At 39.0% G+C, this 25,917-nt stretch overlaps 1 protein-coding gene across 15 annotated transcripts in view; it reads right to left on the bottom strand.

The window, feature by feature from the left end:
- Nucleotides 1-3,788: 3,788 nt before the first annotated feature.
- Nucleotides 3,789-25,917, bottom strand: part of NEB (nebulin) — a 293,643-nt gene continuing 271,514 nt past the window's right edge. For 4 of the 15 annotated variants that reach the window (XM_061608784.1, XM_061608785.1, XM_061608798.1 and 1 more), the window contains 18 exons: nt 25,736-25,840; nt 24,172-24,264; nt 22,015-22,107; nt 20,059-20,151; nt 19,520-19,612; nt 17,926-18,018; nt 15,373-15,465; nt 14,796-14,888; nt 14,263-14,355; nt 13,742-13,834; nt 11,438-11,530; nt 11,032-11,124; nt 8,027-8,134; nt 7,545-7,725; nt 6,621-6,713; nt 6,280-6,429; nt 5,112-5,221; nt 3,789-4,591 (listed from right to left, as the gene is read on the bottom strand). In XM_061608784.1, coding sequence (XP_061464768.1) covers nt 4,418-4,591; nt 5,112-5,221; nt 6,280-6,429; nt 6,621-6,713; nt 7,545-7,725; nt 8,027-8,134; nt 11,032-11,124; nt 11,438-11,530; nt 13,742-13,834; nt 14,263-14,355; nt 14,796-14,888; nt 15,373-15,465; nt 17,926-18,018; nt 19,520-19,612; nt 20,059-20,151; nt 22,015-22,107; nt 24,172-24,264; nt 25,736-25,840 — 1,944 coding nt within the window. In that variant the 3' untranslated portion in view covers nt 3,789-4,417. The remainder of the gene's footprint in view (nt 4,592-5,111; nt 5,222-6,279; nt 6,430-6,620; nt 6,714-7,544; nt 7,726-8,026; nt 8,135-11,031; nt 11,125-11,437; nt 11,531-13,741; nt 13,835-14,262; nt 14,356-14,795; nt 14,889-15,372; nt 15,466-17,925; nt 18,019-19,519; nt 19,613-20,058; nt 20,152-22,014; nt 22,108-24,171; nt 24,265-25,735; nt 25,841-25,917) is intronic. The other 11 variants (XM_061608788.1, XM_061608799.1, XM_061608789.1 and 8 more) reach the window with 10 other exon arrangements.

Genomic DNA, 25,917 nt, shown 5'->3' with positions numbered 1-25,917 from the left:
GCTTTGCTTTATTTTGGCTTGGACCTGCATTTCTTGGGTTATATATATATACACCATTTAGGCACACTTCAGGGCAAAGCACTTGTTTTATCCCTAGCAAAAGATTCCCCTCCTCTTAAGGAGGTGTGTTTCATGGGACATGTGGGTGGCAAGTTCACACACTCAGGTTCCCAAGAGCACATGTCGCAACAGTAGGGTCTGCAGGACCCACCAATCCTATAATATCTCACTCCATTGACAAGCAAACCACTGGAGGTGACCTCCCACCAAAGTGGTGCTGGTGTCAGAACTAGTGTTCGTTGCCTTGCTACTGACTCCAAACCCAGACTTGTTAGAGAAGTGTTGCTGGCCCTTGACCTGGTTGTGCTGTCTATGCCAGAAGGGACAGCTGGACCGGCCATCCTTTGCTCTTCCAGATTGTCTGGAGCCTCGAAAGGACTGTGTTGTTTGATAAGGGTGAAAGGATCTCCAAAAGGATCTTCTATCCTCTCTTTTCCTGGTAGAAGGCATTGACTTCTTTAACTCCAGGACTCCTGCCAGGGCAGCATTTCCAAACAACTTGCCCCCTACATAGGGTTCCAAGGCCAAATTAGAGCGAGCCGTAGGGTCAGCCGGTGCAATCAAAGGGTCCTTCTGATAACACCAGCCACCAAAGATCTTTCAGAGAATTGTATAGCACCCATGGATGCATCTGCCATGAAGGTTACTGCCCGGGCAACTTTGAGTAGAGACTTTCAAACTGTAGCTGGGTCCTGCAGCGGGCCATCCAGCAAGTCTTCTAACCAGAAAAGGGAAGCCTGTGCGAACACCGAAGAAGCCAAAGCTGCCCGGATTGGTAACACACTAGCCTTGTGGATTCTTCTGAGGCTCTGATCCATCTTGCAGTCTGTAGGGTCCTTAAGATGGGCATCTGAGTCCTTTGGGTTCAAGGACAGATTTAGTAAATTCACAATAGGAGCGTCTATAAGAGGAACTTTTAGCTGATCCATGATCTATTGCTCCAGAAAATAACATTTGTGAGCTGCGAGTACCAACTTCTTAAATTGCAAAGGAGAGTCAAACTCGGATTTGATCACCTTAGGCAGTAATAACGGAAGTTTAAGTACCCTTGACTTGGGCTTTGGGTCTGGACACACTGCTGACACCCTAGAGTCTGAGGGAGCTGGAGGATCTTCTGAAGAATTCAAACTCAGTGCTTCCATCGCCTTGCACAAAAAGGGAAGAAAGTGAGCCTCTTGGAAAATTCGATTGGTAGAAATCTCTTCAGATTCTGAGTCTCCACTCCTCTTCATCCAGAATGATTAACTCATTGTCTGGATCTACCCCCAATCTTCCAACAAATGAGCGCGTCTACCCTGAGCAGTGGTGTGGGGATCTGTTGATGTGTGGTTAGGTGGGGTTCATGTGCTCAAAGATGAGTGAGATAGAGCGGAAGACGGTGTCCATTGTGACCTTAGTGGAGCTTGGGCAGATGCCACACCAGTGTCCTCTCAAAGATCTTGCTTTGGAACTGAAGAAGAGGAAGAGAGGTCTCTGGCTAGGACTACCAAAAGAGATTCCTTCAGTTGGTCCTTCAACTGTTGTAGTATCTGAGCTGAAAACTACAACTGCAGTGGCTGAGCATAACAACAAGAAGGTTGGTTTGGGGTAGCCCCCCCGTGGGGGCTTTTTGAAATCCTGAGAAAACCTCGGGGGACGATCTTGTGGAAGAAAATACAATTTCAGGACATAGCAGGTTATCCCCTGTCATCCTCAGGCAGAGGTCCCTGGTCTCTTTGTGATCTACGGATGGAGCTGTGAGAGTCTTCTAGTGCAGCCCCACCCTCATCGCCATCATCAACCAAACTGTCGCGTTCCCGCCTATTCCTTGCTGAGGCGAAATCCTGTGAAGCCATCCTGCCCGCTAATAAACGTGCCTCAGCAACCTCCTGCCTGCTGGCGGAGGGGTGGGCTATCACTGCCTCTGTCACTGAATTCACCCCCCATGACTGCCTCTGCCGTTTGGCAGACTAGGGCAAGTGGTAATGGGTGGTAGTGGCACAGACACTAGGATGGGCCTTGGCAGAGGTGGGAGTGGCTTAGACTTCTTGGCAGGAACCGCTGATTTTCCAGTTGCCTTTACCATTGGAAACAACCTATGCTGCGGGGTTTACGGGGGCAGGCAGCAAAGATAGCAGGTGGCAGTCCCGTACAGGATCAGCGGTGGATGGTATGGGTGGCAGCAGGTGGGTGAAGGAGGCACTAGGGGCGGGTCACCCTTAGAAGAGGCCACAGTACCTGGCAGTGATGTGATGCTGAGGCCACTAACACCAAGGCTGCTAGGGATTAATTTGAGGCTGCTGTGCCTGGAAAAGCTGAAACAGTGGGCCATTAACGATGAGGTTGGTGAAGACCAGTGAGATATGAAAGGGCCCAAGGTGAGTAATGTAGCCGCCCTTTGCAAGTAGCCAAAAACACTGTGGTTTTATCCCGGTAGGGAGTGGAGTGGGGGGAAATGAGCTTTTTTTAAAAAAAACCAACACAAATGGGGAAGAAAAACACTAGTACCCAGATAGGGAAAGAAACGAACACTCTAGGAAGGGACAACACGAAAATGAAGGAATACAGGCCTGAACCAAAGCTGAGCAGAAAGCAGAATCAACCGTCTTTCGTGAAGGCAGAAAGAGAACTGTAGCAAGTAGCCACGGAGAGCAGGAAGTCACTACAAAATTGAACAGCGCTCCTTCCATCTTCAACCACTAGGTGGAGCTAGCTATGCACCTGAGATCATAGAATCGTAGAGTTGGAAGGGGCCTATAAGACCATCGAGTCCAATCTCCTGCTCAGTGCAGGAATCCAAGTTAAAGCATACCCAACAGATGGCTGTCCAGCTGCCTCTTGAATGCCTCCAGTGTCGGAGAGCCCCCCCCCACCAGGTATTGGTTCCATTCTGATACTGCTCTAACAATTAGGAAGTTTTCCTAATGTCCAGCCGAAATCTAGCTTTCTGTAAGTTGAGCCCATTATTCCATGTCCTGCATTCTGGGACAATCAAGATCATCTTTCTCAGGTCTATGTTAAGATGTTTGCTTTGAGGAATCTGGGGCAGTCTAGGGAAACATGCTGAATGTTACCCTTAGGAAGATTTAGTAACCTGTAGTGTCTTAGAGTGTTCGTCTACGACCTGGGAGACCAGGGTTCAAATCCCCATGCAGCCATGAAGCCCACTTGGTGACCCTGGGCCAGCCACTGCCCCCCAGCCTCAGAGGAAGGCAGTGGCAAACACCCTCCGCCCACCATGAAAACCCCATTCATAGAAAGGTAGGAGTGAGTTAGGACCCGAGAGTGTCCATCTTGGGGGGAAAAACACAGCACCTAACATGCTTTGGAGGCAGATTTCAGTCCTTTTTTTCAACTTTTCAATAAAAAGAGTGTGTGTTAGGGCTTCAGCCCCATATAACGCTGGAAGAGTGTGCCTTTTAAATCCATCCATAGTATACCTTCCCATTTGGAATCTACACGCAAAGCCCCCATTCAAGACTCTCAGAGCTACTTCACTGATGCTGCTGTCATTCAGGGTTACTTTCCTCATGCCAATAACATCAGTCCAATGAATTTCAGAGTCTCTGTTGGCTTGGCTACAGGTCAGAACTGGGAGGTGACAGTATTTGTGCCTATAGTGGCCGCTAGGGGCTGAAAACCATGGTGGTTCTGGGATCCTCCTGCATCCAAGAAAGAACATTCAAACTGAACATCCAATGTTTCATTTTTTTCCTACATACAACATAAAATAAGCACATAATCAGGTGTGCAGAGGTGTGAAATTTATTAGTTACTAATTTGAGAGGGAATAACAGCACCTTGACCCATGAACACTCAGATGAATAAGGCATGCATCAGAGTTCTCTAAGCAGACAAAAGGATAGACTTTTTCCATGTATCTTTTGGCTGGTTTCATATGTTAGCGTTACATAATTGCGTACTTGGAACAGAAATAAATACATTCAGCTATTTTTATAATATTCCAGGAGAACACTACATCTCTTGATAAGAAAACTGTTAAAACCAACACAATCAGATGTTCCATTAAAAAAATGTTTTTGAATAGTGCAGACATTCACCTTGATTCCAAACAAAAAAGGCGACAGTATCTTGGAACTTAGATCCAAACAATTCTCTTAAATAGGGTTTGAATATGCAAGTCCAGTTAATCAAGATAGAAATGAAGGCTAATAGGATGGCTTTTCCCACTGTTTCTGTGATGAGAATCTTAAGCATTTGATTCCTTTGGAGCATTTTGTGTAACAGGCAATGCCTAATGCATATCAACAGAGGAAAGCAACAAGGCACCTGAGGGAGTGTTACGGACTACAGTGGCCATCCATAGTGTAAAGTGCCTTTCTATTTACCATGTTGATACATTGCCTCCTTTACTGGCTTAAACCGCTTCTACGTAGTTGGCTGGAAGCATGCCTGTTTTGCTTGTTCTTTGCACAGTGCCGTACACCCAGCCTTCATCAATGGCCTGAACATTGACTATTGCATCACCATCTTTAAAGGAGACCTCATCGGCATCCGCTGCAGTGTAGTCATACATGGCACGGTACGTCTTCTGTTGTGGTCATTTGCAAAAGAAAAAGAAATGCTCTCATTTATTTACTATACATTCAATATGTTGGAACACACCATCCATCCTCTCGAGGTTCTGAAAGTCTCAACCTTAATAATTCGAGTTCGTACTGAATCACAGTCATTTATTGGATTCTCTTTTTGCTCTACTGAGATCATTGTGTTTTTCGATAGGATAATACTGATGGAAATGCTGGATGGTTTTTTAAAAATGTTTTTATTTGTTGAAAGCTGCTTTGAGCTCAAATATTTCAGTAGAAAAAGAGATATATAAACATTAAATCAAATTAAATAATCTCTTGGGGAAGAAGAGAGTGTTTAGGAACCAGACCCCTACCCTCTCCCATCAGCAAGCATACATTCAAGATAACAATGCTGACAACTCATTCAGATATGTAAGTATTTCTCCCCAAGACAGAAGCCTTTTGCACAAATAGACAGAGTTCAGAAGCCTGTTTACCAAACAGGAAGAGTAACCTGAGCAGAGAATCAGTTTTGCTTACCCCTGCAGTAGATGGATGAGAAGGGATGGAAGACACTGTTGTCTGCTGGGTGCCAACAGAAGATGATCTTTGTTGTGGGAGCTCTACAGTTTTAGCGTGTTTGTAGCCCACTAGGAAAAGAAATGAAAAATGAGAAACCAAAAGAAGGGTTTGATTCTCTTCACAAAAAATTCAGTGTGTTGAATAGGGCTTGGTGATTGGTCACATTTTATGAGGTAGTGATGGCTGGTGCAAATCAGCAGAAATTAATGAGTTTCTAACATGATGAAGTGGCTCTGTCTTTAAAAAAAATGTAGTTGTAGTAGCTCTTTTTTCGTGGATTGGCCAACTCCTGCCAGTTTCTGCTGAGAGAAATAGCAAAAAAATCAACACTGGGAACACAAAAGGCTTTAGAATGACTCAGATGTCTTTTGAAAACTATATTGTGTAGACAGGCCTTTGCCATTTCAATTTTTCCGTTATAACTAATCTGTATTTATTGATGTTTCTAGTGATCTTTTTATGGTTGCTTTTTGATTATTTTATTTTTGTATGATGTATACCGCATTACTACATTCTTATGAAAGTGTGGATTTTAAACAGGTGAATAAATAAATAATAGAATTATTACCTGTGAGACAAGAAAGCTCCCTAGGATGAAGAATCTCCTTGATATCTCTGATAGTATATAGCAGCTTGCACTGAATTAGTTACTGTTTTATGTTCGGTAATTCTAATTTGTTATGCTGCCTGTTGGCTGTAACCATACTATGAAGGTTACTACTGAAAATTACCAGTGTTGTGAAGCATTCTGAAACTCTGACAGCCTTGTGTATCCATGCCATGCGCCTTGTGTGTAATAATATACCAACAACTTTGCATGAAGCTCCCCCTTAATATGTTTGCAAGATTGTAGTTTTGCCAAGTGGGGAGGTGGGAGGACAGAATTCTTCTTTCAGTTTGTTTCTGGCCACATGTAATTATTCCTCTAAAGCATCTGTATTTCTGGTCCTTATCAAGCATGTAAAAAATAACCATGGAGCAAATGCTCTTAAAATACAATATATTAAAGAGTGGGCCTGTGAACCTTGCTACAAATCCCCTACCTGAAATTTATTTGCACTTTTCCCCTGCCCAAAACCTAAAATAGTATCCCTGCAAGACTGACGCAGTCTTCAGTCCCTTGTACCTGTTGCAGATGTGGTAAAGAAACCTCCGTTGCTGTAATAGGAGAGACGCTGATCAGCACCCTCTGAATGATCAGATTTTTCATCACCAGCACTGAGGCTCAGTGCACTGGCAGAGCGGGATTGCTCTCGGTTGCGTCGTTGGGCTTGAACTAGGGGGACAAAGATGAAGAAATTTACAGTGAGGGAGAACATGTGACATCTGGATTTTTCAACTAAGTATGCTGTTGTCAAACAGAGTAAAGCTATATCTGTGGAGTGTTTAAAGTATAAAACTGTGGGGTTACAAGTCTTGCCATCCATCCACAATGATTCATGTAATGTCACAGACTTCATAATATACCAGTAATCAAGTGTAAGCTTCTGGACTGAATGTTGTCTTCTGCTGGGTCATAGTCAAAGACTGATCCAGGATTTGTACGCCACACACGAAGATCTGCAAAAGACAGGTGGGTTAGAGTGAGGCTGTGGTGGTTTTATTTTCATTGTTGTCCTTCATTTTCTTATACCCGTAAAGTCAGAGATGAACATTCAGTGTCCAACAAGACATAAAAACTGATCCTGGAATCTACAGGACAAAAGATACATTTCAATGGTGTGTTCTACAGCATTTCCTAATTTTTGGCCAGAATGGATAATAAATGGGAAAGAATATTTTTCTTTTTTAGTTTAACAATGTTGACACCCCACCTCCCCAAAATCACACCATTAGGGAACAGCCCGTAGCTATGTGGTAGGATGCATGTTTTGCATGTATTCAAGGTTCACTCTTTAGTACCTGGCAGAATGTGCCCCTGGTGCCCCACTGATAGCTAGAGGTAGCTGCCATATAATCAAGGCAAGCCCCATGTGGAGCATATACCAATCCAACCTAAAGATTAACAGAGAAATGAACAGACTAGATGATACTAAGCTAAATGGAGCACCTCAATATAAGGCAACTTCTCATTAATAACCTTGCATATTCCAGGAAAGCACATGCTATGTTAGGGGAGAAGTGAATTGTCCAAGCAGATTTGGTTAACTGGAAACAATGATAAGCACAGGATTCAGGACTGGTGCATTGAAGATAATATCAATTTTACAAGACAGAAGTATTTGTAATCCCACCCTTCCTCCCAAAGAATTTGAATTAAACAAATAAATAACAATGTGAACTCACATCACTATAAATATTGTTTCTACTACAATATCACAGTCAACTATGTAACTGCTTCATAAGGTTCATTTACAGAGAAGGGAAAAAAACAGCATCAAATCTGAGTACCTGTGAAGTCTTGGTCCTGATCTACCCGCTTTCGCTCCATTTCCACGACTCTTCTCTGAATGCCCCTGTAGTTAATATCACTGAAATCCTGCATGTTCTTCTTGACACGTTCTGTTATAGGGTCAGTAACTACAGGTGTGAAGCTGCCTTTGGTCTTTTCAAAGTCTTCATGGTATTTCACCTGGAATTTTCAAGACAATAGGCTGTTAATTACAGCTGCCCATGTCTTAATGCTTACTACTATATTTCTGCTTACCTTGCCTCATTAACTAGTTCAGAAGAACATGAGCTCCATTGGCTTTACTAGATATGTCCAGTTCCAGCAAACTGTGAAAGTAGAGCTGATCCCTGCATTTGCCTTTTAATTAAGGTTGTACCCAGAACAGTTACATCTTAAGGCAGACTAAGCATTGCTAAACGAGTCACCATTGATGGTTTACTACCGCAGCCAGTTTCCTGGCCTCACAAAAAGCAATACTTACTGTGGAAATGTGCCGTTGCGTCTCCCGAACTCGTCTCATTTCAGGGGTATCCAAGACAAAAGCTGCTTTGCCTTGCACTTGTTTCCGGAAACTGTCAGAGTAGAGGACCTAACAAAACGAGAGAGTGTGAGTACATGTGGCCCAGTCAATCAGAGAACAGATTTTAAGAGAAGTTTTATGTAGAAGTGATAAGATATGAAGAATGAAGAAGCTCTGAAGACAGATGCAAACAGTTTGTGATAACTATTGATGGGCCCATCACAAGATTATACCACAGTTGTCTTTTACTAACTATAAATATGGTCTTTGGAAGGCTTTTGTGAATGTAAGAGCATAATTATAGAGATTTACATAGATTTCCAAATCCACCCCAAGACCTGTAGGTGAGTAATAAAACAATAGCAATACAACAGCACGAGATAGAGAGCTACCTTATACCAGGTCAGGTTATTTGTCTATTTAGCCTAGTATTGTCTGCTCTGATAGACAGCAACTCAGCAAGGTCTCAGGCAGAGGTCTTTCATATCACCTGCACACTGATCTATTTACCTAGAAATGCCAGTAATTACACTTGGGGCCTACTGCATTCAAAGCATGTGTTTACCACAGACCTATAGTCCTTGAAATAAAATGTCAACTAAATGTGCAATAATGTGGCAAATGAAAGCTGTCCAGCTTCATATTCCTATTTTAAAGCACTTCCAGCAAAATGCTTAGGCTCACTACTTCAGCTACTCTGTAGGGAATGGGAATGCCCCCAAGATGTCATGTGGCAATCATCAAAAGGCCATTTCTGCCTGTCCCTATGTAAACTTGAAGCACAGCTGATAAAGGCAAGAAAATGCTCACATATGTTCTTAAAGACTGTGAAGGAATAAAAAGGGAGGTCTCAAACTGTTTAGGTGAAAACCAACATCTTGAATTGTCTCCAGAGAGACACAAAAGAGACATAACTGGCCATAAAAGCTCAGGGATAATGGGCTCTCCGTGCCTCACTCCTATCCAGATTCTATACTCCCACCACATTCTATACCAGCAGAGGTTTTTAAATATTTAACCAAGGACAGCCTCATATGGAATGCATCAAAGCAATCCACCTAAATGTTGCAGAAGCAGCATGATGGCTCTTGGGATGTTACAAGAGGAGGCCTGCAAAATTTCACACAAAATTTGGGGAGATAGCCTCCCCAAGTAATCCGTGGAAAATTTGTGGACCCTGGCTTCAGGAGTCCATCCTCTCCCACACACCCTACCTTTTCCTTGGTCACATGAGCACTTGCTGATATAGAAAAACACATGTACAATAATTTAATTAGTACTGGTTCATCCGTTCAAAACTCAGAAAGTTTTCATCTTCACCAACATTATTAACAATCAATTCCACTATTCTCCATGCAAACCATTTGAGATTTATCTGTCTGAGACACACCTCTGGCTCATATAAATGACCCTTGTCCTATTTCCCAGCTGTCCCTCCCACATATCTAGTCTCTTGTCTAGGAGATGGTTCTCTAGGGGAACTGATTGCCTTAAGCTGACTTTGACAAACCAAAGAAAAGCAATGGTTAGTGCTGCCACCTCCAGCAGATTTATGTAAAATGTAGGCACCAATTAACTTAAATAGAATATAATAATAACCCCTGCCTCCCCACAAAAACCTCTCAGATTCTGTTTCTTTTCTGCTGTCATATGCTAATTTCCTCAATTAATTTGGCTAGAACCTGCAAAACCAGCATGCAACTGTTGCCACTGATACGTGATAATGGACACATGGTAATTAAGGTCCTTCAGCCGTATTTGGATGAGTAGGTATATGAACAGGGACAAGAAAACAATTGATGGTTTTTACTACAACATGGTCATAGAAAAGGCATTGTTTTCTAAGATGTCGAACTGGCATACCAATGAACACTCCCCTCCTAAATCTTTGGTGGCAACATTTAAGATTGAAGCATCCCTCCTAGTTCACTTCAATACAGGGGGCAACTTCACCCATCCTGTTATGCAAGTGGAGCTGCCACTGAATGAATTATGAAATCCTTATGAGTGATATGAGAGCCAGTGTGGTGTAGCGGTTAAGGTGCTGAACTATGACCTGGGAGACCAGGGCTCGAATCCCCACATGGCCATAAAGCTCACTGGGTGACTTTGGGCCAGTCACTGCCTCTCAGCCTCAGAGGGAGGCAATGGTAAGCCCCCTCTGAATACCGCTTACCATGAAAACCCTATTCATAAGGTCACCATAAATCGGGATCGACTTGAAGGCAGTCCATTTCCATTTTCATATGAGTGTGTATACATGTAAATGTATACATTTAAATGTATACATTTCAGAGCCTCCATTATTCTAAGTGATCACTGAATAAAGGTGCCTGCCTCTGGATCTGTATACTGAACACACTTTCTAGAAGAGTAGGTACACAGAATACCGATGCATGCAACACATTGAGCATATGCCATAAGGAGGAGAACAAGGCAGACTGGGAGGAGGAAATGTTGTCTGGTGCTTTTGTTTTAACAATTTAATCCAGTTTCCACTAGATTATTTCTGTGAGCCTCAGGGCCAAAGCATTGGCCACACCTTGCCTCCTTCAGAGCCAGCCATAGGAAGACCCCCTCAGAGCTTTGTGTTTATGTAGATTACAGGCTGTTTCAAAGAAAGATATAAAATGCAGAACCAAAGCCATTTCATTTGGTTAAACACACCAGTAAACCCATGATGATATTAAATGTTAGAAGCCGTTAAGCAGTCATTTGAAGTCAGTGGTTACTTAAAAATCTTTAAACTATGTATTAAAATTTAAATTCTACATACTAGGAATAAGAAACAAACATATTTTAGTTTACATTTTTAGTATTTTAAATGTCAAAGTAAAGATATAATATTAATAAAGTTAATAGTTGGGCATAATGTTTAAATTGAGTAGGGAAAGGATTATACTGTTTATGGTGTTAAAAGTTATATATTTTCTAGATCGTTCCATTTTTTATCTCCTGAAAAATACCGAGCTAATGTTTTCTTGATTGCGTTTGGCTCTCTCCATCTCTGGAGTGATAGATGTCGGGGTTCCTTTTCCCAAGTTCTCTTTGTACAACACCTACAGCATACAAGAAAGTGTCCAGAAATCAAAGATTAGATTATTGTTGGTGAACACTGTGTTAAGTTGTGTTACTGTTTAATCATACCCATCACTGCATAGGTTTCAAGAATTCAAGAAACAAAATGGTTAAGAAGTTATTGGGTGAAGCAAAAAAGAAAAAGATAAAAAGAAAAAATATTTTTAAAACAACATCAATAAAAATAAAATAAGTGTTTTCTTTAGGAATATAAAATAGATAAGGAGATGCAGGACAAGGTTATTATTAGATGTTATTATTTCTTTAAAAGTAATTTTATTTTTCTTTCAATACCAAGCTAACGTTTTCTTGATTGCGTTTGGCTCTTTCCATCTCTGGAGTGATAGGTGTTGGGGTTGCTCGCCCCAAATTTTCTTTGTACAAAACCTAAAGATTGTAAAAAGTTTCCAAAAATCACAAAATATAATGCAAATAAAATACCTGTTTTGAAAAAAAAGTGTCATAATAGAGGGGGGAACACCTCAAAAATAAGTCTCTTTTAGATGTATATATGTTATATATATATATATATATATATATATATATACACCCTATATAGAGCCCAGTATAAAAATGACAGATCAAACCTTTTAAGATATTAAATATATGCTTTCATATACCTATTTTGTTTCTGTAGCTTAGATGACATAGGAGCTCAAGTGTTCTTAACTATGGCTACAATCTCCTACACAATTCTATCGGGCTAGGGTGTATTGACATCAGATGTGTAAAGGATTGCGGTATCCATTTGAGCCTTCCCATGTCTAGGCTGAGAGCTGTTAGGAGTCATATCTCACTTTTCCTTTGAGGAAAGACCCACAATGTATAAAATATATATAATAATAATTATAATAATAATAATAAAATTTTATTTTTGAGTCACCTATCTGGCCGATAACGGCCACTCTAGGCGACGTACAACAGCATAATAAAATACAATATAAAATCACAACAACATTCAATAATTAAACTGCCCACTCTTAAATACAGTCAGCAGCATTAAAAACTAACCCACCCCAGAAAACCCATAGGCCTGCCTGAATAGCCAGGTCTTCAAAGATCGGCGGAAAGCCATCAAGGAGGGGGCATGGCGGAGATCTAGAGGAAGGGAATTCCAGAGGGTGGGGGCCACAATCGAAAATGATCTCTCTCTGGTCCGCACCAGCCTAGCTGTTTTAACTGGTGGGACTGAGAGAAGGTCTTGTGTGGCTGATCTTGTCAGGCGGCATAATTGGTGATGCTGGAGGCGCTCCTTCAGATAAACTGGGCCGAAATCGTATAGGGCTTTAAAGGTTAATACCAGCACTTTGAATTGGGCCCGGTAAACAACTGGTAACCAGTGAAGATCTACTAATACTGGAGTGATGTGACCACAGCGACAGCTGTTCTTTATCAAACGTGCCGCCACATTCTGTACCAGCTGTAGTTTCCGGACCGTTTTCAAGGGCAGCCCCACGTAGAGCGCATTACAGTAGTCTAAGCGAGAGGAGACCAGGGCATGTATCTAGAAGTCACATAATAGGAACTGTAAACTGTTCTCATACAAATGAATTAATAAAAGCAACATCCAAGGATCAGTATAACAGAAGAATTAAGCAGGAAAATTAATTAAAAGAAAATATATTATTTTAAGGATTCTATCCAGTTGGCAACATCCATCTCTGTATAATAGCTGTGCCCAGGGAAACATCATGTATAAAATCATGGTCCAGTTTCTTATCAGTGTTTAACATTTTCGTTACAAATTATCTTGTGTTCTTCATTGGGCAGCATGTTTTCACATTTGCACTGGTTGTTCAGTTGTGGAAGGGAGGTCATTACTGCTCCTGACTATGGGTTGCATTTAACATAGCACTAAGTAAGTAGATTTTTGCTTGCACAAGGGGAGTTCCCCTCCCTCGTCCCCCAATGCACCCCCTAAATCTGTTCTAGGGGTTTCCCCAACACTTCAGAGCAGATTTGGGGAAGGCACAAGGCAAGGGGAGGAGAAGTGGAAATCCTATTACACTGGTGTTGATCTGTGCACTAGCGGGATGGGTTTGTTGAATACTGCCCTCTGAGTCCTATCTCATGAATGCTGACTCTGCTGAATTCTGTGTAGATGTGTATTAAAGCATTTTGTCTCAAACACCATTATCAACAAAGTACCAGTGCCAATTGTGTTTCTGCCTAAATATGTTCTCTTACGACATCTTATGAAACTACCAGTTAAGTGGCATTCATAAGTGTAGATGGGTTCATAAGACTCTGAATATGCCATATTCACCAAATGATTGAAGTGTTGTTATTATTATTAACCACTCATAGGACCTTCTCAAGAACTTTGTTATGTGGACCAGAAATCATAGAGTCTAACAGTGCCTGGATAGAGTCCTCTAGTCATCACTGCAAGGTTATGAAAACTCTTTAAATTCTATGGTCAGTCTATTAAATACTAAATATCAGATTTATTTTATCAATAAAAGGTGAGTATTTTACATAAAGGTGAGTATTTTACTTCACGAAGAAAGCATACTGTTAGATACTAGAAGGGAAAATTCCCATAGTTTGTTAGGATGTTACTGTTTTTTAAAGAAAAGATTTGTTTTCAAAATGTACCGAGCTAATGAACTCTTGATTGCGCTTGACTCTCTCCATCTCAGGAGTGACAGGTGTAGGGGTACCTTTCCCCAATCCTTCTTTGTACAAAACCTACAGGATGCAGAAGGATATCCAGAAATCACATAATGACAAACTGCAGATAAACATTATTGGCTTACAATGTTAATACTTGGATCACACCAACTTCCAGTTAAGCTAGCTGGCTGTTGATTTCAGTGTCATCTGGACAGAGACCTTTAATCAACACCCATATAAGGAAATAATCTAGTAGGAAGACCAGGCTGGAAAGGTATGAATACAAACCAAACATTGCGTTTTCAAATGAAAAAAGAAAAAAGTAAGCCAAATCCTACTACTAACATGTTAAAGTTTAGCTCACAGAGCAAGACAGTTCAAAAGGTAGGATGCTTATGCCAAGAAGTGACAATGGATACTATATTTGATTAGAAAGCATGATTTTTTAACACATCTAATGTTATCTTAAACCATTCTGGTCTATTTTTTCTTTTTCTGAATACCGAGCTAATGTGTTCTTGATTGCGTTTGACTCTCTCCATCTCAGGAGTGACAGGTGTAGGGGTACCTTTTCCCAATTCCTCTTTGTACAAAACCTACAGGATACAAAAGAGTATCCAGAAATCACAAAATGACAGTGATTACAAATACATGTTAATAGTTTATAATGTTAACACTCGGATCACACTGGCTTCTGGTAGAGCTAGTAGGTCATTGATTTTAGTATCATCTGGAACAGGGGCCTTCACTCAACATCCTTATAAGAAAATAATCTAGTAGGATGAGAAAATTGGAAAGGTAGAAAATAAAGATGGAAATTCTGTGTTTGCTGAAAAATGAAAAATAGTGAGTCAAGTCCTACTAGTAGTATGTTAAAGCTTAGGTTACAGAGAATTCAAAGGGGAAATTCTTATGCTAAGAGGTAAATTGGGAACTATTTTTGATTAGAAAGCATAGATCATTAATACATCTAATGTTATTTTAAAGAAACTGAGTCTTGTTTCTTTTTGTTTTTTCCCCTTCTTCTTTTGAATACCGAGCTAATGTGTTCTTGATTGCGTTTGACTCTCTCCATCTCAGGAGTGACAGGTGTAGAGGTTGCTTTCCCTACATTTTCTTTGTACAACACCTGGAGAGGACAGAAGAGCAGCCAAATAAAGCAGCAATAAAGAAAATGTTTTGTTGTTACTGAAACATGAGGATAGAGTTCTGATTTGGTTGTGATTATTTTGCTAGGCATTTTGTGTTACAGTTTTAAAAACAATGCATAAAAGCACTTTTTCTCTCCTGAGAAAACAAGGGCTAGTGTTTAACTCATCATCATTCTTTTGAATAACAGGCATACTATGCATATTATACACATATGCAAAAATGCCAAACAGTTGAGGTGAGATTGTTATATTTTAGAAGGGACATGAGTGTAAGACACAGAAATGATGGAAAGGATTATAAAGTTTCAAAATGTGACACTATCTTGCAGTGGAAAATAAAAGAGAGAGAAGAGGTTTCACAATAGGGTATAATTCTATTGGTTGGAAGCAGTTGGCATGGGGAGAGAAAGAGTTAATTCTTATTACAAAACAGAATTAAAATGACAGTTTCCCCAGAAGTACCGAGCTAATGATTTCTTGGTTGTGTTTGACTCTCTCAATCTCTGGAGTGACAGGAGTTGGAATTCCTGTCCCTAGGCTTTCTTTGTAAAGCACCTGTATGATGACAAGGAGGAATAAAAAAAAAAATAAGGAAAAACAACAACAATTAATTTAGATCTGCCAAAAAAAGAGAGAGATGGTTTTAGATCTCCTGGGTTTGCACCTGCATCTGAGGACTTGTTTACATGTCATATTTCCACAATATGTTTCCTGTGGTTTCATGCCTTTTCTCTTCCAGTTGCATGAGAGGCATGGGTGCATGCATGTAATTCACAATGTGTGTGATCCAGTCAAATTTAAGCCCATTTAAATGCTATTGATTTTGGTGGGAGAGATTCAGGGATGTGCTTAATGCTCCCATGGACAGCAATGGGACTTAAAGGTACTTAATGAGGGGATTGTACCCAAGGAATGAACAAAGCCATTGAGATACAAGGGTAGAAAGTCTGGAATGTTGGGCTGAGGATGAACGGTTAAGCTTGGATTTCCCTTAGAGTTTTGTGGTGTTAGTTCAAAATTTCCTTGTACTGGTAGATCTTCTTGCAAATCTCCATTCTAAATTATATGTGGTACAATACAGTGGGGCAGTCTAGAGATTCATAACAGGATATCTGTAGCCATTTCTTGTAGCAACCCATGTTGGTGGGGTTGGTCAGGTTGTGGATAAGGTTGCATTATTTCACCATGGCAAAATAATGCAACAGTTAGCCAGGAAAACAAAAAGCAAAGAATCCACTGAGAAAGATATCACAAGGTACAAATTTCCCAGGCAGAAATATAACATAGAAAGCTTAGACTGATTGTAGCTGGAATCAACTGTGAATGTTTGATATATTTTTATAAGATGTAAATGATTCCAGTGTCTTATTCTGGAAGGAATACAACAATGCTGGTTGCAGAATTATTTTTCTGATTGATTTTGGACAGATGCATTTTTGACTGAAAATGTGCTGTACTTCTTGTTCAACCCATCTGGAGATTTAGACCATAGACTGTTTACAGTGTCACAAAGATATAAATGGTGACTAAAAAAATCAAGAACATTTTTTAAAAAGAGAGAGAAAGCTTTAGGAGACTGAGAAAAATGGTTAATAATATTCAAGATTATTGAATTAAAAAATGTTAGGGTGCAAAAATGTAAATAAAGGCAGGGAGAAACTGAAGATCAGTGGTAGCCAACACGTAGTCCAAAACAGCTGCAAAGCAACAACTCTCATCAGCCCTGGCCAGCATAGCCTATGATCAGGGATGATGAGAACTGTAGGGCACCACGTTGGCTACCCCTGCTGAAGATTATATATTGGATTTTCCCCCCTGAAAGTCAATTACATATAAGGAAACAGAATGAACCTGTAACAAAGATTGAAAGGTTAATTTTAACAGGGTGAAAATGGAACTACCAAGCTGCATTTTTCTTGAATACATGTAACTCTCTTGTTTCTCAGGTAACAGAAGTTGGTCTTCCTGTTCTTAATTCTAGCACTGTGCAGATGTATGCACGGGGGAGATCAGGTTTGCATCCATTCTCTGTACTCCTCAGGTTCGAGGCCCTGTCTTCACAATGACCTATGACCTGGGAATGCTCAATGAATTAGATTTCAGTGAATTCCAACATAGAGATTTCAATGCAATGCAATTCCAATGCAAGATCCAGATTAATAGGAAGATTGAAGCATAAATATCTTCCATATTTTGCACTTCCAAATTTTGAAAAAGTTCTTTTCTCAATAAAATACCAATACCAAAATATGTAAAAAATGCCTATTTTAGGATTAAATACATTTAGAAATGTGTATATTGTGATAAACTACAATTTCTTAATATGTATTTTCATGCAATCAAAACAAATTCCCAGATTAATGTGGAAACAGAATAGAACGGAGGCAAACCTCTCCAGGAAGTCTATTCCACTACTGGGGAGTCATTACCAGAAGTACCCTCTTATTAGTGGTTACCCACCTCGTGTCTGGAGCACTTACAGCATTATGGGATTGTGCTGTAAGTCGCATAGTAGTAAAGAACCTGGGTCAATATTCCTTACTCCTAGACTAAAATAAACTATAAGGAAACTAGAGTTTGGATTTGAAGGATATTATTATTGACATAAAGCAATATCACAACAAAATTAATGTTAGAGTATGATCGAGTCAAAGAGAAGCATTTTAAACCCCACTGACTGACTACAATGAGAAAGTTAAGTATGTGCTTTGCTCTCCTGTTAAAATTAAAGGAAATTCATATTACTACAATCTGGCAGGATTGTGTCAAAAATACACAGAGCAAAAATTGTCTTGCTTAATTTGGTTTTCATGCTTGTTCACAATAACAACCAATGTAAGTTGGGAGCAAATTTAACATTGTTCAGGATATATAAAGAAATAAGAAGTGGGGGCCACTAAAATCAAGTTTGATTATAAAAATCAGGATAGTTAGGTTATGGAGGAAGAGTTAAGGTTCACAATGGTTAAATATATCTGGGAATGAGGTTAAAGGCATTTTAAAATACAAAAATACCGAGCTAAAGTTTTCTTGATTGCGTTTGACTCTCTCCATCTCTGGAGTAATCGGTGTGGGGGTTCCAGTCCCTAAATTCTCTTTGTACAACACCTGTGTGACAAAGTAAAAATGAAGTGGTGCATCTTAAAATACACCATCAACTTAGAGAATGCAATACAGTTTTATGGTTTTCCTTATGAGATCTCAAACACAGGCCATAATAACCATAAACCACACAGAGAAAGACTATATATTTTGACCTCAAACACTTCCTATGATGAATAAATTTGTAATTTGTGGCAGAATTTATTGCAAGGAACTTGGTATAATACAGTTGTGTTATTTTCCCATCCAGAATGACAAAAACTCAGTATATTTAAAAGAAATAATGGGCAGAGGCTACTATAGTCAGGATAGATGTTATGGAGTAGGAGTTAAGGTTCGTAATGGTTCATTATATTTGAGAATGAAATTAAAGGGCATTTTCATTACAATAATAAGGTAAAGGTGTCCCCGCACTCATAGTGCGAGTTGTTTCCGACTCTTAGGGTGATGTCTTGCGACGTTTACTAGGCAGACCGTATATATGGGGTGGGATTGCCAGTTCCTTCCCCGGCCTTTCTTTACCCCCCCCAGCATATGCCAGGTACTCATTTTACCAATCACGGATGGATGGAAGGCTGAGTGGACCTCGACCCCTTTTACCGGAGATTCGACTTCCTCCTTCCGTTGGAATCGAACTCCAGACGTGAGCAGAGCTTCGGCTGTGTTACCGCCGCTTACCACTCTGCGCCACGGAGGGTCATTACAATAATACCGAGCTAAAGTTTTCTTGATCGCATTTGACTCTGTCCACCTCTGGAGTAATAGGTGTTGCGGTTCCACTTCCTAAATTCTCTTGGTACAACACCTTTTTGACACTCCCTAAGGAATGTCAAAAATTAAAATTAAGTGGCACATCTTACAATACCCCATCAGCATAGAGAATGCAATACATTTTCATGGTTTGCCTTATGAAGTGAAAAACAAGGCCAGAAAAACAAAAACCACAGAGAGAAAGAAATTATACATGTTGATCTCAAACACTTCCGTTCATGGCTAAATATGCAGTTTGTAGCAGAGTTTTATTATTCTATGAGGGAGCAGAGTTATGGTTTTATTCTAAGTTTGCACTGCACCAACACAAATGCCAAAGGCTATGAGAAACCTTTCTTGTTATCTTGAATTCACTCTGAATATCATTTGTTTTAAAACAAATGATATTGTCACATGAGGGACATGGAAAGGAATACGGTGGGAAAAATAAAGACAGTTTATTTTATATATATATATATATATATATATATAAATATAAATATAAATATATATATAAATATAAATATAAATATATATATAAATATAAATATAAATATATACATAAATAAAGACAGAACTGCTGCAGACCTATGGCAAAGTTAGTGCTTTAATTTTCCACTTCAGGGAGTGACATTTTAGTGATTTGATTAAGATAAGGAACAGTGAAGGATTCCATTTCTGGTTGAAGTATTAAAATATATTTATCATAGGGTGGCAATGGTTAAAAAGATTTATTGACAGATATTTTCCAATATACCGAGCTAATGTTCTCTTGATTACGCTTGACTCTCTCCATTTCTGGGGTAACAGGAGTTGCCGTCCCTATCCCCAGGTTTTCTTTGTAGGACACCTGTGGGGTACAATAAAGTATCCACAAAAGACACTCAAAACCAGGTGAGTAATTGTGGCTGAATATAGTGACTAGGACTTTGATGACATGGCGCATGTTTAAATCCCAAGCTTGGTCTAGTACTGAAAAGTGAGGGAAAGCGAAGGATAAGTACAGCGTATTCATTAAATGTGTGAATGAAAAGTCAGAAGTAGCAAGTTAAGGGAAGCAATGTGTGGAAAGGGAGCACAGTGTTAACTGTATTGAAGATGACAGGTATTTTTGTCATTGTTTACTTATTATTTTAAAGTGCATAAAATTGTAAAGGAAATGTTAACACACATCCAGAAGAATGAGTCATAGAAATGGCATGTAGTAGAATGCAAAGAATGAGAGTTAGAATGTTATTTTTAAAAGAAAGAAAAAAGAAAGATGAGTTGTTAAGTTTTGATTTCATTGACAAATACCGAGCTAATGTGTTCTTGATTGCGTTTCACTCTCTCTATCTCTGGAGTAACCGGTATTGGGGTTCCTTGCCCTGCATTCTCTTTGTACAAAACCTGCAAAATACAAATACCCACAGAAGTAAGAAGGTGGCTGATACCTGCTCACAAAAACCTTTGTGCAATGCAGAATATTGATTAACACACTTATTTTGCATATAAATATTTGGACAATGCCCAGTAGAAGTATAAAATTGCCCAATTAGAGACGCTCCCATCCTTTTCAGGAAGCATTGCATGTTGTCTTTTAAGGGATGTCTACCAAGAGGTAGCATTTTGATTATCCCCATCAATATTTTTTCTATTTAAGGGTCTTCTGAATGCCTATAGGGGAAAGCTCCAAACTCCTGGAATTACAGGTATCACTTTTTTGTGAAGTAGTTCCAGTTTAAGTTTGGGGGAAACAAACAGCTGTTATATTGGTACTGAATAGCTGGTGAAAATTCAGTTTCTGTTTTTGCAGAATACTCTCTGTCATGAGATTACTTTGAGACACAATCTAGGGCCAAATCTAAAAAACAAAAAGTTGTAGGTCTGAGATTTAACCCCTATTTTGGTTTTATAAAAAAAAAGAGAAGGCAATGATAAACCACCTCTGAATACATCTTACCATGAAAACCCTATGGATATATCCAGAAAGATTCATAGGGTCGCCATAAGTCGTAATTGACTTGAAGGCATATCACAACAACAACAAAAAGAGAGAGAAAACAACACTAAAGTTCTTGCCAGTTTTTTAAAAACATCCTGCATTTCACCCCTTTTCAAAATGGCCCTCTTCCCCAAATAGAAAATAAATAAATAAAATGGTTAAGTGAATAAAGCATTCAGTCAGTTCAAAATGTCAGAAAGCAAGAGAGGTAAATCTGATGTTAGAAAAGGGTAATTATAGTGCCTATCTGTAATTGGATTATGCAAAAATGAATTCTAAAAACAATTGGTATGGTGAAGAGTTCAGGGGAAGGTTAAGATGCAGAGATCAAGACAGGAGAAGGTACTACTTATTGGTACCAGATGCACAGTTCCTTGATAAATGTCCCTACATCTCCTCTTACTCAAGATATCCAACACTTAAGTGGCCACTTCGTTAGATAGAATGCCCATGTTCTCCAGCAAATCTGTGGTTCAATACATTATTACATTCATTATCAATAGAAACCGTAACAAGTATTTCTAATAAACAAAATTAAATGAAATAATCTCGTAAGGTGGACCATTAAGATTGATTACCTTACTGAATAAAGCAAGAGGTCAAATTAAGTGAGCTAGAGTAAATTGTTTGGAGTTCCAGACCCACGAACCAGGAGCAACACGTGCTTGGACTTCAAGAAGCACGCTACCAAGGTTTACTTTGAAGCCTTCATAATGAGTTTACAATGTCCTGATATCTAAATATTTTAAAGAGATAAAGAGATACAGATGCCACAATCCAACACATAATTAAGCCCATTTGCATAATTGAACTTAGGTACACTTTGTGTTGGATTGTGTTTAGAGTGTCTCTGAACATGTGCAGAATGCCTTTTATCACAGCCAGGCACTGCTGATGCCACTCACAGGGCTGGCCCTACCAGTAGATGGGTGTGCCAACCTGCCATAGGCAGGGATCAGGAACCATTACAGGAAAGAAATTGGTCAGTTATTTGTTGTTTTCTTTTATTCCTGTGAGTAAATCTCTTGGTCCATTTCAGTCTGTTCAGCATTAAATGTGCCTATATTCTCCTCTCAAGATGTACAGAAAGTAGATCTCAAAGCTAATGGATGTTAAAGCTCAAGTAATACTGGAGGAATGCCATTCTAAGGATGAAGAGGATGATAGTGCATGTTAGCAAGGGATTAAAAGTCTATTTAATAAGGTGAACAGCACACCATTATAGCACAGCTCACACACAAATCAGCATAGAAAATATCAGCCATTACCGAGCTGATGTGCTTCTGTGTCTCCTTGACACGTTTCACTTCAGGAAGATCAGAAATGGGAGTTCCTTTTCCAATATGCTCCTTGTATTTAATCTACAAAGTCGTATTCAGTTTAGAAAAAAAAGACAAAAAAAAGTGACTTACGTAATATACCTGAGACATACATATCCATTTCACATGAGAAAACAGAATAAACAGCTATCATTGAAAGACCACACACTTGTGGGAGCTAAAAGCATGCATGCACCCATGAGGAAATTGCCTCACCAAGATGGACCTTTGCACAAAATTAGGAAACAATGTACAACCCAACAGCAGAAGAGCCATGGATGGGCACCTTGATCCAATAATTTTGCCAGTGGGCTAGAAACAGCTTTTGTGGAGGTTCCTCATTTTAAAAGTAGTTTTATCCATCATTCAACAAGAATGAGGTTATTTTATTTTGGAGCCATAGTATATATACATGCCTCAAGCACCATCTGGCTGAAAAAAATTACTGTTTTGATTATAACATCTACCACAGAGATTCTCCTTTGCAGCCCCTGACCCCATTTTATGCTACCTTGTGTTAGCAATGCCAAGTGGATCTTCAGAGAGCAGCATAGCATATTCATGCATTTAGACTGCATCCCAATGCAATGCTGTTATAAGCAAACCTATCATGGCCATTGTCAATATTGGGTTCCTTGAAATTGTGCTGGCTGCTGATAACAATCAAATTTTCAGTCCAGTTTAGAACTTCAAATCCTTTCTGTGGATTTATTCCAACTAGATTCTAGAATCTATGGCCATAGGACAAAACTCCATAGTTTCAGGTGCACACAACTGACTTTGTATGCACAGGGGATGTTCCATGTGGGCAATAGAGAATCCTCACTTGAAACACAGAATATTGCCTAACTCAGAAGTAGATGAAGAAACGTCTACGAACATGAAGCTCCATGTGTGCATACTGGAACTGATGCATATGCATTGGAGCCACTGGATTAGGGTGCAGATTATATATAGTCTCTAATATGTATATAGATCTATACAGAAAGAACAGCTTGTCCTGATCCAGTAAAGCCCAAATCCCATTGAAACCAATGGTATAAACTAACCTAGATTAATTTAAATTCTAAATTAATTGCTCTTCAGTGGGATTTAGTTATGATTAACTTTAACAGGATTCTGGCAAAAGGGTAGTAGAATTATTCCAGATTTTCAAGACTGCAAGACTGTATTCTAGATGCAAATGCTTATCTGATAATCTAAAATAAATAAATTAAACTAGATATTCTAAGCAAGTTTAAATGACAAATATCTGAATTTATCACCCACCTCCTATTCTAGCCAAAAGGTAAATACAATATTCAATGAAAACATGTTTACCTCTTTTTTAAAACAAAAAAAGGATAGTAAGACATTGTAGTAAAATAATCAAAAATTATAATTTAAAAAAATATATTTTCCTACCATATATACTGGAGGGGGTGGGTGGGGAGAGAAGCAGAGAGAGAAGCAGAAAGAGAGATAATAGAATATAAGAAAGAAACTGAAAGGGGTTTTTCCATCAAAAAATTACCATCAATTTTATAATATTATTATAGTAGGCCCCGCTTTACAGCGCTTCGCTTTACGGCGCTTCGCTAATGTGGCGGTCTCAATTAGATGCAATTAGACTAAAGCCCAACTCATACGGTGCTTGTTCTGCTTTTACAGCAGTTTTTGGGCGTCGCGCACCATTCTATTCAATGAGTTCTGCTTTTTGGCGGTTTTCGCTTTTCGGAGGGGGCTGGAACATAACCCGCCGTATGAGTGGGGCCCTACTGTACTATATTTGCTACCATGAGTATCTCATCAACATTTTGGGCAATATTATAATGTGAATATAGTTTTAATATTTCATGAACTAATAAACATTAATTGAATATTAGAAAATGTTAATAGAGTTTTCCTAATGTGAATATTAATTTTACATAGGAAAGTAAATGTAGAAAGGGGAGCTAGTTAGCAAGCTATATTTTGATTAATGATGAAAAGCATTACTTTTTAAGTTAAGTGAAAATGTTTTGTAAGTTATTCCAAAATTGCTGTTAAGATCATGTAAGGCAGATGAAGTTTTGTAAGTTGAAAAAGCACAGGTAGGAGTGTTAAAAATCCACTGAATTTTTGTACCGTGCTTATAGCATCCTGGGTTTTTTTAATTCTCTGCATCTCAGGCGTCTTTTCAATAGCTGTTCCTGTTCTAATATCTTCTTTATATAAAATCTTAACCAAGACAACAAGATTGAGCATAGAAAAACAACACTGTCACGTGTTATAGAAAGAGTACATAACAGCAGTAGTAAGTAACCTCTTTGATTAGTCCCTGGATCATCTTTGCATTCACACAAGAGTCATTCCCACTGATTTCAGAAGCTTTTGCTTCCAAGGAAATTATCCTTAAGTGAAAGTAAAAACTAAGTTAAACCTGGCTATTGTTAACAGTCTTTGTATGGACAAAGCCCTCAGGGGATCAAGTTCCTAGCAGATATAGAAAAGCAAACACTAGGCTAGAAAAAAGGAGACAAAACTTGCTAGAAGCAATATATCTTCGTCCAAACAAGAGTATTAGCCAAAAGTTGTGGCCAGGATCCCAAGAACACTTGAGCAAGGAAAGTACACAATTTCCTCATGCTGGGTCAAATGACACTCTGGAGCATCTTGTGATCTTCAGTAGTAGCTTTTCAGGAAGGGATGGCAGAGAAATTAGGTTCAGTTTGCATTATAATGTAAACCCACCTAATCTGCACTTCCTGAAACAATACATGAACCAAAACATAGCTTTCCTTCAAAATTCACACATCTCCAACCAAAACTATGTGTACAAAACATGTATATTATGGGAAAGTATTCATAAGATACACATTTTAGTGAAAATGCATTATATTAGAGAAAGATATTTGCAAAAAATATGTGCATTAGGCAAGATTGCACAGAAAAAAGTTTGGATTAGGAGAAATACACATCAAAATGATTTTTGGTGAAGTTTTTTTAAAAAAATGCAAACTGATGGTGAACTGAATTTAATTCAGATTGGAAAAATGAGAAACTGAGAGAAGTAAAAATTGGCAGGTTCATCCCTCCCTATTTTCACAATATTGCGGAGCTGTGGAAAAGGGGTCCCCCCTCCAAATATGCTTTCATGGCTCACTTTGCTTATTTACATTAAATTGCAATAGCACTAATTTTAACTTAGAAATACATCTTAGGACTTCCCACTGTTTGATCAGACATCCATCAGTAATCATCATCAATAAATGCATCACATAATCACAATATTTAGCATCTTTTGGAGATCATCATGATTAAATTGCTAACTAAGAACAAAGCAGGGCACACATGTATTTGCTGCTAAAGGAAGACAAGTCCAAAACAACTACAAGCTTACAGCCTGCATAGCTACATTACAAAACAAGGACAGACATTTCTTAATACTATTGTCAGATGTGTGGCATACAAGCTACCTTGCAATGATAAAGTGGTTGAAAGAAGGAGAGTGTAAGGACAACAAAAAGCTCAATCTAATGAAGATAACATTAGTGTAAATGTGGAAGATCCTGATTCTACATGAAAGCTGACATATGCATGGTTCACAAGAAGCACCAGTAATTTCAAGGAAAATTCTTGTGTGTGGAAGCATCTGCAAAATTAAAACAACAAAAATATTTATTCTCATTGTGGTGTAAAATAAGGTTACCGTGCTGAAGTTCTTCTGGTTTTCTTTAACTCTTAGTATTTCTGGTGTTTCATTTACAACTGTGATTTTTCCTTTGCTGTCCTGTAGATCATGCTGGTACTTAAGCTGTTAGGAGAACATATATTTTTAGTGTTTTGCCCTCGCAGAAGAATTCACCCTTGCTTGTTTATTCTTTGATTATT

The sequence above is a fragment of the Rhineura floridana genome, chromosome 2 (genome assembly GCF_030035675.1).
Source record: "Rhineura floridana isolate rRhiFlo1 chromosome 2, rRhiFlo1.hap2, whole genome shotgun sequence".
In the NCBI taxonomy this organism is placed as follows: Eukaryota; Metazoa; Chordata; class Lepidosauria; order Squamata; family Rhineuridae; genus Rhineura; species Rhineura floridana.
This window is presented reverse-complemented; position numbering and strand designations above follow the sequence as displayed.